Here is an 18729-nt window from a genome sequence, read left to right as displayed (position 1 = left end):
TTCGCATTCATCCCATCCCTCCAGCCCCTCCAGTGAGCCATGTACGACCTACAGCTCATTATCGGAGTGTGACTTTGAAGAAGAAATCTTAACAAGTACTTCAGATCACTCCCAATATAAAAAGGAAAGAACATAAAAGATTGAACAAACGCCAAGTGTAAAAATAACACCGCAAAAGCAGTCTTCGACCAGCTTTTGGGAGGGGTGTGGCGGACGGTACCCAGGGCGCGGATCACTACCTGTCGATGGGGCGGTGTGGCCGCTCCGCTCCGCTCAGCCCCGCGGGGGCCGGGCCCCCCCCGCCGGCCTGAGGCGACCGAGACCCAGCGCGCGCCGCCCTCAGCCGCGCGCCCCGCCACGCCCCGCCCTCCCCGCCGCGGCGCGCGCGGCCGCCACCGCCCTCGGCCGGCCCCTCGGGAGCCGCTCCCGGGCCCCGCCACCTGCTCCCGGCCGCGGCCCGGGCACCGCCTTGGATTTTCAGTGCCCCTGGGCTTCCACACTCCGCCTCTCGGAAACGACACCACCACCACCACCCGCAGTCAGCCACCACCTGACAGTGCCAGGCACAGAGAGCGCAGGAAAAAGAATCTTCTACTAGATGAATACAGCTGAGAACACCAAGCTTTCAGGCACACACTATCCCTTCCCCTCATGTCCTTGAACTCCATAAAAATATTACAGCTTTCCCTCGCTCTTCTCAGTTAGATCCTCAGACCATCCCCGTTATGTCGGTCTTTTCCAACCTCTTGCATCTCCTCCCCCTCAACCTGAAAAGCAGCTTTGATGAAAAAAATTCAGCTCAGCTGCAAACCAGGCAAGTCAATTTGTAAATGTAACTTACCATGCCAAACAACAGCTGCTGCTTTTTTTCTTTGAAAGGTCAACCAGAACATTCAAGATTAAAAAAAAAATATATCAATTTTGGTATGATTTTATTTGTCCTCAGGGGGAAAAAAAAAAAAAGATAAAATCTTTACAAATAAAGGACCTTTAATTGGCAAGTAATACAGAACAGTCCAGTCAGTGGCAGAACACCACACTATTTACAGGACACAGCAGCAGCACCTGGTGGCAACAATAGCAAGATCCTTATCTACAGCTGGAAAGTCGCTGAAGTCTGTGACATCCCACTGTAAATGTAGGTGTTATTAAAAATTACAAACTGCCCTGTAATGACTTTGATAACTTCCTGTGCAGCAGCTCCTGTAAAATAAAATAAAAAGATTAAACTAGGTAGTTAGCAGGTCATATTTAAAAAAACAGTAAAATGTTATCTAGAAGTCACTACACTAGAATCATTTCAGAAGTGCCCAATATAACTTGTAGGAGGAAAAAATGCCTTTCAGTACTTCCCACTATAAAAAACCGAGAAAGCTGTTACTTCAAAAGTCAGCTTTACATACACTTTGCTACATATACTTTCTCTCTCCATGTACATACACAGAGTAAAAATGTGAGGAGACCCATGCCAAGTTGTGACCTCTATACACAAAATAGAGAAGTTCAACTAAAAAAAAAAAAAAAAAATCACATGCAGTTAAACTATAAAATAAATTGAAGGGTCACTTCACTGTGATCCTTTTGTGTTCTCCTGTAGTATGAAATGTTCTGTAACTTCTTCACAAGATATCTTTACATATTTTTTCTAAAGCACTACACATACCAGGTTTCACTTAATCAGAAAAATTCCTACATCCACAGAGTATTTAATACATTAATAACTATCTTCAGCACTTCATGAAGCCAAATAAAGAAGGTAAGTTAACTGATATATCAATTCTGAGCACCTGTTAAAACATATTTAGTTTTAATGATAACCTCAGGTTGAAGGCTATTTATACTTAATAGACTATTAAGTGTATTGTGTTAAAGGAAGACATGTACCATGTTAATTTTAATATTACTATGATTTTTTAAAAAATTCAAAGTCTCTTTCAAGCATGTTTTTTTAAACATATTTTTAATGTCTTCTAATGAGATTATTTTTTATTTGGTTTCTTTCACTGATTTTAAACCCTTGCTGTGTCCACTTTTTCTACATACCATAGGTCATATGGAGAATGAAGGGGAAGGATTTTGTTCTAATTCTACCTTTGACTACAGCCTGTGATTACAGTCTTTGCTCTGACAATACAAAGTAATTAAAACAGTGGAGATTCTGACTCAATTACGTACTACAGCAGGTTGGTTTGTCTCTGTATGGACCTTAGAAATACAGTGACATTCCTACCTCCCATGAAGGCAGCAATAGCATGTGGCTCAGCAGCTCCATAGCGACAACTGAACAGAAAAGTAACAGTTAGTATTTTCAGGTCAGTTTTACCAACAAAGGGACACTTAAGATATAATACTTACAACTCATGAACATAGTCATCTTTCACCACTACAGACAACCCATGTTCTTGTAAGAAACCAGTAAGACATGATTTCAGTTTTCCGATATCATCTTCTACCTGATAGTTGTAGACACCTGGAAAGTAAGGTATCTGTTTCATCACAAAACTGTAACACCATACTCAATGTTTAATGGTTTAAATGGCAGTTTAAGTATTTTAATTTTGCTGAAAAGTTTCTAAGGCAATTAATGCATTAAATTATTCATGCTAGACTAATTATAATTGAATATTCTGTTGATGCTACTCATGATGACAAATTACTGCATCGCTGAGTCAACTCATAATCCATGCAACCCATTTCAGCGGTATCAATTCAGATAAAATCTTTCAGTTCCCAAAGAAAAATTTTCACTTTAATTTTCACATTTTTAAGTTATATTAATACGGAAACGAAACCACAACTAATGCTATATTTGAAGTCTGTAACTAATATTATAGTAACTATTGGATCTTTGTATTTCTTTTGATGATGTTAAGTGACTCTGGTATTAACATACCTGGATATCTACCATGCTGCTTGTAAAATCTATCTACAGTCCGTAGCATCAAGTACAGCACTACTTCACTGTCTGGGTTATCCATCTGGGAAACTGAGAACAGCAAGAGAACTGGTTAGCTGGTACAGATGAAATGGAAAAAAACATTTTGAATTACGGGAAATCAAGTATTTCCCATGTGATTAAACTGTAAAATCTGCGGTAAAAAGAAAATCTTAATGAAAACAATTTGCAACTGAGAATCAAAATGAGTCAACTGTCAGATACACGACTTTGACTCCAGACAAAACCCTATTGTATGTATTTGATATAAACTGTTCAGTGAAGATAATCACGTTTTGACTCTTGACACTTGCTATAACAATAAATGGGATACTCCTTTGTTTTAATTTTGAGATTTGAAACATCCTTCATATATTTAACTGTAATTATAAAACAAGTCTTAAATCCCTTAACATACAGCTCAGTCTTTCTAAATACTACTACTTAAATCACATTGCGTATTACCATATTCAAGGAGCTTTCGCTTATATTACAAATATTACAAAAATTATGTACACACAAAATGTATACACTTTGTATATATATTTTGTTCAAAACAGGACTTCTATAGGCTTAAACTTCGATAAAAAGTACTTCCAGCCTTTTTTTTAAATTTATGCCGTTCAAATAAAGTGCTATATTAAGTAACTAGTTTGCTTGTTCACATACTGAAAAGACAGGTTGAGAGGGGCCAAGACAATTATTCTTATAATCTTTGGTCAGGTGAGAGCACCTTTCCAGCTCTGTCAGGAATAAATGAGGTACAGAAAAGAGAAGTTTGAAGAAAATGTTTTATTTATGTGTTATCAAAAAAAATCTGCAAGAAAAAAACCTGATCAATCTGTAAGGTTATTTCTGAACTTTCAAAACGAAATTTAATTCAACATTCTAGACTTTAAAAAAAAAATAAATCATACTTTAGTTGATGCCAATTATAAATATAAAACTGCATCATGAAATAGAGAGTGTAACATTTTTAATCACAAAACCATTTCAAGTTGAAAATGCAACTAGAGTATGTGCCAAAAAGGAGCACTTACTGATTTCATCCTTGTTAAAAGTGTTCAAACCATATTCTTCAGACAGAGATCTACATCGAACCACTCGGAGAAAAGCTGAGTTGCTGCCTAAGCAGAGGGTACAGAAAGGAGAGCATGACCTACTTGAATGCGTCACCAGTTAATATATCTTTCTAAGTCTGTCTCTCTGATGCATTAAACATGCAAGACTAAAACATACTGTAATTTCATTTAACACTTTTCTGCTTCTTCCAGCTTGCAATAATAAAAATCTATTAAACTACATTTAGATCTATGATCACAAGTATTTTAGTGAAATACCTCATGCTTATTTACCTCTAGAATCTAAACGTATCTGCCATGATAATGTAACAGCTCACAACATTTGCAACTCTCAATTAATATTCTAACTGTACAGCTACAAGCAGGAAAAGGTGGTTCTCCAGTATCACCGTTATGAAACAACCCAGTGTGCAGCTACTACCTAGCGCTCAAAAATGAACTGTGAGGTTCTCCAAACTCCCAGCAAATGATTTATCAATGCAGTGGCAGTGTGCTCTTGGCTATGTGCTTACAGGAAATTTTTTTTTTACTTACTTAGCCAGGCTGCTGAGTGGACATGCATACATATACAGAACAGTCATAACCTAAAACGCCATCAATAGTACTCCTCACCGCATCACTGTTCTACCTTTTCAGCCTACCAGAGCCTGCACTCTGAAGTCAGTATCACAGAATGGACAGGAGTGATTCAGTACTAATCACAGAAAGTAGAGGACATGGGCTACCTGTCGTTGGGACCTGAGAAAATGTCCCACCTTTTTTAAAAGCCAACCTTCATAGACTCACTGTTGAGAGATGCTGAACATCTGTTACTTTCACTGAAGATGACAGACACAACTGCTAACCACTTACTTTAAAAACTCAGATACTGAGTTACTGATTAATAACTACAGTATTATTCAAGAGTTTTTGATTATTTGATCATTTGCATAAACCCAGCAACAGATTCCAAGCATACTCACAAAGCAATTTTAATTCTCTCTCTGAAATAGATTCGGGTGCCTAAAAGAGAGAATATATTCATTTCAGTACATGCAATTATCAGATAATTTATATTTTCAGAGATATTAATATATTAATTGTGAAACAACTATTCATTCTGGTAAAAAAAAGATATCTTAAACTGTAAATAATATACCCCCGCATGCCTTTTATATGACCAAACCAGAAATGATAAATAAACCAAACCACAGATATTAAATTTCATTAGAACTTATTATTATACTTCAGCCTTTTAAAAAGAATTACATTAATTAAGGCTTCTCTTTTCCTATCTGTTTTCTGTGACTTATTTCTGTACAGAACATCAGGGTAAAAATATTTCTATCCTGTCAGAATGGCTGTACATTTGTAATTACCTTGCCTAGGGACTGTAACAATTTAGCAGCATGGTTACCCACAGCAGCAATATCCTTCTTTGCTTTTTCACGGTATCTGTTAATAATAAAGAAGTCTTAATCATTACAGCATAAAGCCATCAACTGTACAGGGAAGACCATTTCTTTTTTGCTTTATATTATTACTACAAACACTCAGAGGAAGAATATTAAGTAGCTTCAGAACAACAGCCATATATAATTAGAATGAAGTATTTAGAATTAAGTATCTAGGAAACTAGAATTTCTGCAACCAGGTTGACATACATATTGAGGAGAATAACCAAAGGCTGTTTTTAAGCAACAATTTTCTTTGGACAGCAGTAGCTGGGCTATGGGATGTACTATCAATAGGAAGGTCTTTACTAGATCTGAAACTAAGAAACATGATCAGTTACCACTCAATCTTAGGAAACTGGGATGCATGGAAGACTTAGGCCCTGGTTCCAAGCAGCAGATCACATCTATACAGGGAGCAGACAGCCCCAGGCTGCCAAGCTTCCCTCACCCCTCCTCACCCTCGTCCCACATATACAGTCTTTTCTTAAAATAATACAGAAACTCATGCACTTTGTGAGGTCTGGAGTCATCACCATTTACTACCAGTAGTAACTATTCAGGAAAGAATTATATACTTACACATTTTGCAATTTGATAAATTTACTGGAGTCTGCTATCATATCAGGAATAGTGCCTCGGACAGGCAAGCTTCCTTGCCCCTCAGCTGCCACAAATTCCTTTAAAGCTCGAGCCAAAACCCAGAAGGAGGGCGACTGCAAATGCACAAGAGAGTCACGTACACAAATGTTATTTATGATGCTTTTTCTACATTTAAGTCTTACCTTTAATTATTCATTACCTGCTCTGTGAGATTTATGCAGCGATCATCATTAAAAATCTCTTCAATGCATTTTGGAATCTGAAAAAAAAAAAATTGGGTTTGTATTTACTTGTCTTTTGATTTCTTGAATTATCTGAACACTTACTACATAGGCAATGCAACTCTGAGTGACCCCAGAGTTTCATAGCAAAATCTCTTCTGAATCTTACACAGTCAGTGCTTCTCAGACGCATTTCAAGTAGTAGCACTGCCTGAGAACAAGGCACTTGCTTCTGATCAAGATGAATGTTACAAACAAAATCTCACCTTATTCCCATCTCCTATATGGAAGATTTAAAAAAAAGCTGGTAGCAGCATCAGCAAAAGGTACTACCAGTCCCAGGTGCCTATCCTACGTGCTAGAGGCAGAGCAACAAAAAGGCTGGGGAAGTGAAGAGGGGCTGCAAAAGTGTGTTTTGACTCCTTAACTGCTGCAGTTCAGTCTGGCACACAACCTCAAATAAATCACCAATAGTCTGGGATATGGTTTGAGGTGGCTCAGACGTCAGCACTAAGTTTTACCCTTCTACTTGCTTGGGAGGTTTAAAGTGATTGTCCAAGGAAGGATCAGCACAGCTCAAATAAAAATGAAATGGAATCTAGAATCACAGAATGTGCTTTTACTTCATGCAGCTTTTGCAATTTACCATGGGTGAGAGATGAAGGAAATCAGAGGTCAATTCTAAGCCATGACTTACTACTTCACGAGTATTTAGAACAATGAAAACTTCACTTTTACTGTTTTTAAGCTTAACCAGTTTATAAAAGGAATTTTGTAACGCATTTCTTTAAGAGGAAAGTACCAAATCTGATGAGCCAAAGGTCCCTTACAGCATTCATTTCTATACAGAATAAATACTCTAGCAAGCAGCTTCAATATGGCACAATTTCAACACATGGTTGCCGAGTCTCTCTCCTAGCAATATATTTGAATCAGACATCATCCACACCAGCGACTGCTAATTCTTTATACTCCTATCAAGCACTTTACAGTTTAATCTGTAAAAGAAAATCTGATAAAGTCTGAAGCAGGAATACACTACTAATGAGCTCTGGCTACTGACTCATTCTATACTTGAATTCAAGTCCTCAGGAAGGAAGGGTTGCTTCCTAGCATGATCAAGGAAATACAAGAATTTCCATAAGTTACAGTGCCACCTAGTCTAGGTCTATTTTACTACACATTATTTCAATTTTAAAAATAGTACTAATCCTGTTTTACCTAAAGATAAATGTTGCAAATGGAATTCCTGTCCTAAAAGTGCCTAATAAGTTCCAAAAAAATGAGACAGTTGAAATGCCTTCAATTTTGTCATATAAATGTTTATTTTACCTCTGTGGTATTTAAAGCTGTGTTCACATTTTTTATAGCTTCTTCAAAGTTCTCCTCATCTTCCAGGGTCCCATTTTCATTCTTTAAAATACCTTATCGAAAAAAAATTTTAAAATTACACAATCCCCTGAATTCCATTTAGGTTTTATCAAAGAGACTGGCTTTGGATGTATTTATGGCATAACTAACCAGCAAAAAACTGATTTATCAGGAAGACATACCGACAAAACTAACTACATATACATTCTGCATACGATTAATTTTCCTGTGATGTTACACAGAAGCTACTCACCACAAAAATACCCATTTATTTGTGTGAGAGAGTAAATTTTCAGAATCACTTTATTAACGTAGATGGTAGTAAAAAGGCAATTCAGCTTCTCCTTTCCATCCCCAGTCATGCTGTGTTGGTTTTAGTCAAACCTGGCAAAGATTTACGTACCCACACTGCAAGCCAGACCAGGAAATGGACTCCACTGAAAATGTAATTTAACCAAAGGTAATTACTACAGATCAGATCAGTTCCCTAGTCCAGCCTCGGGATAAGGACAACAGAACCACTCAGCAATCTGCACACAGGCCAGCTTTTAATGAGGAAATACCAAAAATTCAGTTAATGTTTTTATTCTACAATCATTTAAGATAATCTATTTCTAGATCTTAAAAATGCCTCATTAATTTTAGCACCTGCAAAAGATTTAGACTGAAACATCTGCAAAAATGAAGCCTATTGACATAGCAGTTACAGCATATTCAGTAGCTACATAATCTTTCTCTCTGTCTAGGCTAGTTATTTAGAACTGCAGTGATTACCAACAGTTTGGCGGGTCAAACAACCAACCAAATATTTGCAGTTAGTAACAATTTTAGCATCAAAAGCCACTTGCTTTCCTCACTGTCACTTTTTCCATGTTAAACATCAGTATTTTCTATATGATTTTCTCTTCCCTCCCACCCAAACCGGAACACACTCTTGATCTTAAACAGCCAACAGTAAGAAACACTGTCAAACTGCATTTATAAGCAAATCTGAACTCTTAAGATCCACCTGTATAAAACAATCATTTAGCAGAAGAATAATAGTATATGCCAGCAGATTTTCATATGTTAACCCTGAAAGAACTTCTCACTATTTTTCAGATATTGCCTTATACATTTCTGCCAGTATGACTAAGTTACTCCTAGGACATGTATTACCTTGCCGAATCAGTTGTCTGAAGGCTTCTTTTTCTTTGTAACTCTTAGGCAACTGATCACTTTTCTAAATTTAAAAACACAAAAACATTTTGTCTTTAAATTATCTACTACTAACCTCATTGTGTTCAGACTGCTGAACTCTAAGTTTGTCATTGTTCACATACATACACTTGTATTTCAATTAGTAATTTTTTTTATAATTCCACCTTGGTTTCTGTTACACATTGCCAAAATAATAATCTAGTTTAGAAAAGACATATCTAAAATAATAATAATAATAATAAACTGATGACTTATCCAATTTTGCAATATACCTCGCTGAACCATTTTGTTAGATACTTGGCTACAATCACAATCCATGGAGTGTGGCTATGGTCCTGTAATAGAACAGGAGAGAAATCTTTATCAAGTTGAGGAAAAATAAAAATGGGAGACAAATTAAAAACCTATTTTAAACGTAAACTCCTAACACACCTTCCTCTATTCTAAAAACACAGTACACATTCCAGATTTTGATTCAGAAATAACATTTTCTAACTACTATAAAACAAACTATTAAATTATTATTCCTTTACTTAAAAGAAGGGTGGCTGAGCCAAGTTCTCCAATATTTTTCTGGAGTGGAACATAACATTATGCACAAATACCCACATTGTGAAGCTTTGCAGCAGTAAGTAATCATAACAACGAAAAAAAGGGGGGGGAGGAATCAATCTAACAAAAGATCGAGTTGTCCAAGAATATTCCTTACTTTCCAAGATCCCCGCTTGCTTAAGATTTAAGTACATACTGTAACATTTGGTGCAGAGGCCAAAAATAGTACCTCGTGACTGATTCTACATTTGCCTCTGCTCAGATGAGACTCGGCACCAAAAAAAGTCATCTGCCAAGTCATTTTCACAGAATCCCTGTTCTATGTCTGCATCTGTCCTGGAGCACATAGCGCACACCGCATACCAACCTTTTTGTCCATATGATCCAAGTCATAGGACTGAATGTGTTCCCTCAGTTCTGGAAACGGTTTGTCCAATCTCAGATCTTCTAACGTATTATCAGGATGGGATTCAACAACTGTGAAAAAAATTACACAACGCATTTCACAGCTTTATGTCCAGCCTTCAAAACAGAGCCATACATCAAATGCAGTGCATCTCCTGCTCGATTAACTGTTTAATTCTCAAAATAAGTGTTTTGTCTAAGTTAACTTCAACATCACGATAATCATTTTACTATTTGTTACAGTCCATAATTTCTATGCACTCTTCAAAGAATGCTCCTGGGGATGAACTGCAACTATGTAAGACTTAAATACTAAATACATTACAAGATTGAAAAAAAAAAAAATCAAAGTGACATTACATATTGTAGCATTAAACCTTTTACGAAAAGTCTGAATCTCAGAAAACTCTAACCTGTATGTTCTTTGATAATGACTCTCATATAACCAACCAGTCCATACGTCCTGCAGACCAGGAGAGGAATGTTAGAATTCCAGAGAAGTTCAGCCAAACGCAGCAACGTACTGTAAGGAAAAACATTTTTTGTTTTCAGACGTACAGAAGGACAACAGTTAACTAAAGTTAACTCTTGTACAACTCATTCATGAAAGAGAAATTTTCTATGAGAGAACTCCTAACATTATCACGATTCTAAGCACATAAGGCAATTCATTTCACACATGTTTACACTAGGTTAGAAATATATTTGTCTGTTAGCTTACTTATATTTAACTCCATCCTCCCAAATGCTCCAAACACCAATTAAACAAAAACTCCAGTGAGTTGTGAAAGAAGGAAAATTAAGAATTAGATCTGTGTATTGCACAAACATAATTTCCAGTAGGGGCAATTCCAACCAGAGGTTTTTGAAAAACACATAAGAAATACTCTTTATTCACGAATTCCTGCAAGGCATTCACCACTTCTAAGAGGCAAGCTGGTTCTCATTTCTGTAAGAGAGAGTACCTCTAGCTCCTCTATTAAGTAGGGGAAGGGAGAAAAGTATGAACAACAGCCACTTCCTTACAAAAGCAAGATTTAACTACTCATCTATCCAGCAATGTCTTGCTTCTGGGGAGGCAGCTTGTCTACCGCAACAGAAGTACGCTCCTCTCCCTCAGCTTTCTCAATACTGACAGCTGTCATTTTTCATCTGTACTGTTCACTGGAAGGCAGCATGCAAGAGGCCTCTCGGCAGGAAAAGGTAAAAAAAAAAATCAAGAACTTCTGGTCCTGACAAAGCTTATGTGGGCAACATAATTACATACACAACTAAAATGGAAAGAGCTATACAAAGGATAAACACATTTGCATAAATCTAACAGTATCATAGATGCTATTAAGAACACCTGTTATAGTGATTTTGGACCAGAAACAACTGTCACTATAAAAGAGTACTTGACATAGACAAATACACCTAGGAGTCAAGCATAGCTCTGAAAGATTTTAAACTATGTACTAACATATAAAAAGGTCCACAGAAAAATGCCATCATCTACTACAGCCTTCCTTCACAGAGTCCTGTTTTGCAGAAGTTCTCCTGCAAGAATATGCCTGCAGTCGGAACCTGCTTTTACAACCAAATGAAAACAAAAAACCTTAGATGATTCTTTACCTTTCTGGTAGTTGTGTTGCAACCACCAAGTTAAACCGACTGAAAAAGGAAGGGTCATTGTCTAGAAGTTTTTCTGGGCTCTAAATTGTAGGAAAAAAAACACAATCAGGAAACACTGTGAAAATTTCTGAATACACAGCAACTCTGTTCATCATGCAAAGCGTGAAGTGAAAGCTGTAAAATTATGAGGAAGTTATAAAATAATGTTTAAAATACATAAATTGACTTTTTGCAAATAACCTAAGACCTTCCTCAAATGTTGTTTTATCAGGAAGCTACTCAAAATGTAACACTACAAAGACAACACGTAGCTATTATTTCCGACTGCTACCACATTGTATGACAAGAAATGTACAACGCATTTCGGAAAACAAACCTCTTCAACGAAGTTTCCCGAAACATCACTATTCAATTCTTGCAAGAGCTCGGTGGCACTCTGGGCACGATTCTGTTTTGGAACAATCAAAACAATGTTTAACCTCTTGAGATGTAATTTACATAGTATCACATGCTACATGCTTTAAATTAAAAAAAGACTTCATCATAAGCTAGGATTTCTTATTCCAGGCCTTGCTTATCTGAGGAAAAAATAAATCCCTTAATAGCAGGCACTTGTTTGAGATAATTTGTAGTAATATCATTTTAAAAACAAGAATTACATGACAGCTATTTATTAATTTCCAGCAGTTACCTTTGCCTTTAGTACTCTCTTGGTTTTGTGATCCCCCTCCCTCCTCCCATCCACTTCTCTACTCTTAGCTTATTCTTCCAAAGATTTTATTAATGATATCCTGTTCATTTTTTCCATTCAATCTTGTCAGAATTGAGCTTATCATCTCACTTATGAGCAATTTAAAATAACCATGGGGAATTATGTCAAAGAATAAATAAGATTTTAACCTATACCTACATGTTTCTAGCATTACTCAAAATTATGCTTATTAACCCAATACTTTCATGCTTTCAATACACCTAAAGTGACATTTGTTATCTCCTCACCTGGCCAATATGGCTTTTTTGCAGAAAGAAACTGGAAAGGAGACAAGAAAGAGTTATATGTGAAGTTTTATCTTGAACAAAAACAACATTAAAGCTACATTCTGGAGTGCAGAATATGTTGCTGACTCTCATACAGAACAAACCAAGTTACCCCTTAAACGTCCTTTTCTTCTGCCCACCACTGTTATATTTTCCTCATGATCAGTTTCTTAAGGAAACTTTCCAATGTCTGAGCCTCAAATCTGAAAAATAAGACATGCCCAACTCCTCTAGAAGCCAGGATCACACTGCAGATTCTTTTTCACTCGGCTAATTAAAGACCCCTTAGTACTCATGTCTTTATATAATGAAATGGCCTTCCCCCTTGTATAACCCCTGCAAGTGGACAAGATATTTGTAGGTATCTACATGAAGTGTAGGAGAATGTGATCTAGAATTAGTAAACAATTTTTTTAATAGGCTTTGTAAAGAGTTTCTTATCCTTTCCCCTGCCGCAGACAGCATTTCAAAGCTATCAAAGCTAACAAATGGCTATCAGTCATGGTTTCACAATAATAAACTAATGAAAACTGAGTTATTTTCATCATCAAAATTACAGAAAATGCTGAAACACAAGTCAATCTTGTGTTGTCATATCTCAAGATTAAGCAAACAAGATACTTTAAAGTATTTTTATACTGAGTAGACCATTGTCTTTGTAAACTTGATACATGAAACAAATAGACCTGTGAGATACAAAAGCAGCAGCTAATAAAAACTATGGAAAATCTTGCAGATAATGTCAAAATGACTGTGCACGCTGTATATGCCACAAACATCCAAAACAACAAAAGATTTGGAGAAACATATACAGTACTGTAAAATTATTAAGGATTTTATAGGATTTCTTAACAAATGTAGAGACAGAACTACTTAACCTATGAAACCTTGTTTGTTACTTCTCAATTTTTATCAGAAACTAGTAAAAAACCTACTTATTTCCAACATCTTCTCCAGAGACCCGATTCCCATCGACAATTGTAAATGAGCCAATACCTTGGAGGGAAAAAAATACTATTAATAACTGGGCATTATGAACTTATCAAATACAGAAGAGAGAGTTACTTACCTGGTAGCACTAAGTTTTTGAGTATTTCAGTTCCTGTTGCTGTTGCATTGATCACACAAACATGGGCAGATTCTAAGGCTTCTTGTCCATGGTCACCCCACAATCTGCATCGGGATGGAAATGAAAACATCATGAAATTATTTTATTTCAGATTGTAAAGCCAATATAAAGAAAAAAAGTTAACCACAGTTGGAGGCTAGCACAATACCTCCCGTCCACTGTTACAGGGGCTCAATAACAGTAACCAAAACAAGCTTTCCTTAAGAAAACCTACTGTGACAATCTTGAAACTTTCTAAAGAGCAACCCAATTTTGCTGATGTTTCACCTTCTCCACCTTTATAATCTACACCCAATGAATGCGTGCACCTTTTTCTGTTATATTGAACTTTTTAAAAGCCAGTATGGGTCAAAATACTCCTCATAGCTTTGCCCTAGAACTGAATGCTCTTTTTCATACGATGAACACAGTTTTATGTTTTTTCGTAATTTATAATCCAAGACACTAAAACATACAAGTAGATGAAAACCAGTCTTGATGAGTTTGGTAATGTATTTAAGACATCTAAAGGATAATATTGGGGCTGAAATCGTGACGTGACTGTACTGGCTCACAAACGCCCCACCGACTGCAGGCAGGCAGTAATGTTACTCTCTCCACCCGCAACAAATTAAGTAACTCAAGAGACACGGCAAAGCATTATTGCTCCTCCTGCGACTGTGGAAGGTACGCGAGCGTGTGAAAATGACCGCACGCCATACGTGAGGAACCGGCTGGCTCCCGGGCAGGGCGCCCTGCTCTCCTCTGGTTTGCTCTTTTCTGCCTTCCCCCCGTGCCGGCACAACCACTCACGCAGCAGCTCGCCGAGCCCGAGAAGCCGCCGGCCCGACCCAGCCCGGTCCCAGCCCCCTTCCCCGCGGGCTCCCCCCGCGCCCCACAGGGACGGCACGGCCGGAGCCGGCGGCTGCCGCCCGCCGGGGGGGGGCTCAGCGGCGGGGGCCGGGGCCGCCCGCCGCGCCGAGCCTTACGAGCGGCGTCGGCCTGCCGCTGGATCGGGCACCCGGGGCCGCGTTCCCCGGCCCGGCCCGGCCCGCAGCGAGAGGCGAGGCGGGGCCGGGCGCCGCGGCAGCTCGCCCTCCGCCCGTCCAGGGCGGCGGCAGCCCCGCCGCGCTACCTCAGCTGCCGGTCGTATCGCTGCTCCTTGAGGGCGGCCCGGCCCGGCCGCGCCATTGCCGCACGCTCCCCCGCGGCGGGCGCTGCGCAGGCGCGGGCGGGCGCGTGCGCACGAGCGCGGGGCCGGCGGGGCGGGAGAGGCGGAGCCTCGCGCGGGGGGCGCGACCCGCCGGCCGGCGCGTGGGGCCGCGGGCCTGGCCCCGCCCCGTCCGCCGCAGCCTCCCGGCCGGGAGGTTCCCGCGGGCCCCGCCCCGCCCCGCCCCGCCCCGCCCCGGGAGCCGGGCCCCGCGCGCTGCGCCCCGCGGGCGCCGTTGAACACAGACAGCGGGCCCCGGCGCACCCGGGGTGCGGGGCCTGCCTCAGGCTGCGCGGCGGGGCGGCAGGATGCCCCCCGCGGCTCCTCTGTGAGGCACGGGCGTCGCCGCACGCTCGGTGATAGGGGAAAGCGTTCGTGAGGGCACGGAGATTTTCCCAAGCGCGGCGGGGACACGGGAAGAGCTGCCATCGTGGTTCCATGGAATTGAGACGGCAGTTTGGAAAACGGTAGAAAAAAATGGTGCTGGGAAAGCAGCCGTGATGGCTCTGGGGGACGCTGAAGTTGATGGGAACCACGAGCACAGAAACATCATATGCTGCTTCCTTCAGGAATGTGCTTCTAAAGATATGGTGCCACTTCCAGAATTCATATTCAAAATGGGTATTTCTCTATCTCTGAGCCCCCTTTCTGGTATGATGTTCTGAAGCATTTTCCAGCAGTCTGAGTCAGAAGTCCCGCTGATACCCGCGTTCAAAAAATATCAGATCTATTTTGCTGAGATGGTGGGCATTATTACAATGACTTCTCTTTAGTATTGAGACAATAAAATCTGAAATCTGTTGTGTCTATGAAAATCCTTCCATATAAGATCGACATCGATTGTACTATAAACATGTACAAAAGGAAACTTTCAGATCTTAAGATTTCAACCAAGGTTTCTGGCACTGTTTCAACAACAGAAGAGAGGTCATAAAATGGGTGCATCATTCCAGCTGATTTGTTAGCCCATAAAAGGGTGTTCTGTTGTCTTTTTAAACCTGCTTCTCTCTAAATCTTCAACTTGCTATTTATCTGATGAAATAAAATATACAACAGTATAATTATAATTTAGTGCTTTATACCTTGCAGATGATGTAAAACATCATATAATACAATATAATGCTTCCTCTTTTGTTTTCCCATATACAGTATCTCCTCCAAAGTTCATTTTTCTCAGGCTTTGTGTTTGCTATGTCATAGTAAATCCTTCCTTCTGTTGAAATTTCAGTGACTGTTAGATTATTTGTAGGAATATTCTGTCCACAAAATCAAAAGTTGTCTCATTCTGTTCTTGCTATGTCCTACAATTATACAGTTTCAACTGCACAAACCATAAATTATAAGAATTGTTATTTCAGACTTAGTTCCAAAATATAATTCTCATTTCTGGTATAAAGCAGCCAGGTGTGTATAGCTTTAAAAGTCAAAGACGTGTCATAATAAAAAATGGCATGTGAAGGCTGGGAAACTCCTAGGGAGCCACATACCCTGTTCTTCTTTTCCTGCCCCACTTTCCCAATAACGTTCCAAATAATTTTCTTCTTTCCTCTTGGCCCATATTTTATTCAAGATTTTTTCTCTTGCAAATTTGTCTCTTAATTTTATGTATGTCCTTTTTAATCCCTTCTTTACTTAGGGACTTCTTCCCCGCCCTTATGCCAGGGAGAGACTCCCAGTAAATAAATGTTCTTTCCCTTAGAAATCTCATGAGTCTCACCATGTAGCTGTGGGAGAAGGATTGCCACTTTCAGCTCCTGAAGTTACACCGGATGCATGTGAATCTCAATATATAGTCATCACATTTTTGTGTTTGCAAATAAAAACTTGAGAATATCAAATCTGAAATTTCTATTGTCAATCAACAAGTGTACGCAGTCACTTTTTAAATGAAATAAAAAGTAATCTGGAATTATTCTGCTTTTTAATGCTTAGTGTTGGCAGTACACCAACCTGTTTATATTTACCTTGAGAAGTATTTTTGTGCAGTTTCTGGATTCATTATAAATTATTTTAATGCACACATAAAGAACAGATGTCACTCTAGTATAACTCCCGTTTGGAAACCGCCAGCATTAGTAATGGCAATATAAGAAGAGAGATGAGCTGCCTGGATAAAGAAGATACTCTTTCAAGAACCTGAAGTGTAGGCAAGGTCTGGAGTGATAAATGTTTTAACATTTAATCTACCCCTACCTGTTGTACTTCAGAGGCTCTAGAGTGAGCAGCCTGTACCCAAACTGATTGTATTTCTGCCATATTTTTGTTAATAGGCAATAACACATCAGACATGCTCAGATGCATTAAAGAAGGCACATGACACCTGGTTCAAATGTTTGCCATTATTAAAGATGCTCAGTAAAGATAATTGCCAAATTAAGCAAATACAGAGTGCCGTATAACCATTCACCTTAGAACCAAATAACTATTCTTGCATTTTACATCTCCTAAACTGCAGCTCTGCCCCTCTACAGTGATGCAGTAAGATATACCAAAAGCATTATCCTCAAGTGATGTAATCTCTTTGTGCAAATATCACCCAATGACTCCAGATCTGTATTATAGAGACAACTTGCCTTAGAGATTCAAAAATACAATTTCCTCAAACCTTAATATGTTTCCTCAAAGCTTAATATGTTCAATGTCCATTTGGCATTCTCATCTTACCTGGAGCTTTCTAACCATAATGGTTAGTTCTTATATAGCAATTTTAATAAAGGGAGCTCAGTTTCAATCATGAAGAAAATTATTCCATATAAAGGGATGGGAAAACTGAAGGCATTTGTTGTTAGTTCAGTATCACAACATAGTGACAGGTTCACAAGAAGAATCCATGGATTTGTCCTAGGCTGCTGCTCTGTTCACTCATCATTACTGTCAAAGAGGAATAAAACCCTAAGTATGAAGATGGGAAGATGGAATTATTCTTTAAAGTAACTTGAAACATTTCACTATAGTGGATGGAATTATTTCTTCCTGTCATTCACTGCTAAGCAGACACTTTTGAGATGTAGTCAAAGCCCCTGAGAAATTTGTGGAAATCACGAGTACTTCGCTTTTAGCTCAGCATTGGAGAAATCCACCGTTTAAGAAACTACCACTCTGTTCTTCTCACTTCCATGAGTGTGATGTAATTATCCTTGATTCAAGCTAGTAAAATTGAGATCAAAATTAGATTACTACTGCAATTTTTGAAGTGATAAATGATCATTTGAGGACAGAATCAGTGAAAATCCATACTTAGAGGCAGCCAATGTCAAAGAGGCATCAGGGTTACAGAATAATGTGATGTTTGTATAAGCAGCAGTGTTACCCTATCTTTAAGGAAAAGTTAATATTCTCCTCAAAAAGAAATAAGCTGATGGATGGGGGAACACAATATACTGTCATATACACACTGGCTATCATTTATAGCTAAAGTTTTACTCAAGCTCTTTTTTCCCTTCCTCAGCTATTGTCATTCTCCTTTTTCACTTTTTCTAAATCGAACCACTTAAACCTCCATTTTGTGGAGTCCACTTCCTGCCATAAACGTTCATGAGACTCTTGTCTCAGTTTTTCCTATGCCCTGCCTTTGTAGTCCACATCTGTAGACATCTATGTGGTTTTGAATGTGAGAAGATAAAAGCTGAAGTGAGGAATGGTGTCAAATGCATGTAGGCATTGCGCCACTTCAGTGGCACTGTGCCCTGAAAGCAAGATCAGAGCCTCAGTTTTCAAGCTTCTCTTGAAAATAGTTGTTCAGTAGTTTCTATCTTGCATACAGTTTTCCCCAGTCTATAGTCTACTTTTTTCACATAAAAAATTCCTCTTCCATTTCTTCTTTTCACTGGTAAGTTGGTATTTTTTATACTTTTTCCCACAGTCTAGAACAGCTTTCTTGACTATTTGCATCTGTCTGACTTGGTCTACATCTGGCTTCCCTGTCTACAAACACGGCACAGAGCCACACAAGAATGA

At 38.9% G+C, this 18729-nt stretch overlaps 1 protein-coding gene across 2 annotated transcripts; it reads right to left on the bottom strand.

Moving 5' to 3' along the window:
* Positions 1–972: 972 nt before the first annotated feature.
* Positions 973–14792, bottom strand: NAE1 (NEDD8 activating enzyme E1 subunit 1). Of its 2 annotated transcripts, none has more exons than XM_074913443.1 (20): positions 14698–14792; positions 13520–13627; positions 13390–13455; positions 12416–12446; positions 11793–11864; positions 11417–11496; positions 10216–10325; positions 9765–9874; positions 9118–9180; positions 8804–8867; positions 7607–7698; positions 6253–6312; positions 6033–6166; positions 5376–5451; positions 4980–5019; positions 3976–4062; positions 2894–2986; positions 2356–2470; positions 2231–2280; positions 973–1203 (listed from the first exon to the last, which is right to left on the bottom strand). In XM_074913443.1, exons 1-20 carry the CDS (start codon positions 14751–14753, stop codon positions 1094–1096), a joined length of 1617 nt encoding a protein of 538 aa, XP_074769544.1. In that variant the 5' UTR covers positions 14754–14792; the 3' UTR covers positions 973–1093. The 2 variants fall into 2 exon arrangements, with proteins under 2 accessions (XP_074769544.1, XP_074769543.1); XM_074913442.1 differs by having other exon boundaries at positions 13390–13450; positions 13524–13627.
* Between the last annotated feature and the right edge of the window lie 3937 nt (positions 14793–18729).

Source organism: Athene noctua, chromosome 9 (genome assembly GCF_965140245.1).
Source record: "Athene noctua chromosome 9, bAthNoc1.hap1.1, whole genome shotgun sequence".
NCBI classification, from domain to species: domain Eukaryota; kingdom Metazoa; phylum Chordata; class Aves; order Strigiformes; family Strigidae; genus Athene; species Athene noctua.
Note: the sequence above shows the minus strand (reverse complement) of the source record. Positions and strands in the feature narration are given on the sequence as shown.

Excerpts from the sequence above, each read along its gene's own strand:
- NAE1 (XM_074913443.1), bottom strand. The coding sequence starts at position 14,753 with ATGGCGCGGCCGGGCCGGGCCGCCCTCAAGGAGCAGCGATACGACCGG. Across the intron at positions 11,865-12,415 it reads AAAAAAGCCATATTGGCCAG|AATCGTGCCCAGAGTGCCAC; the intron begins GTGAGGAGATAA and ends GTTCCAAAACAG. Across the intron at positions 2,281-2,355 it reads GATGACTATGTTCATGAGTT|TTGTCGCTATGGAGCTGCTG; the intron begins GTAAGTATTATA and ends TTTTCTGTTCAG.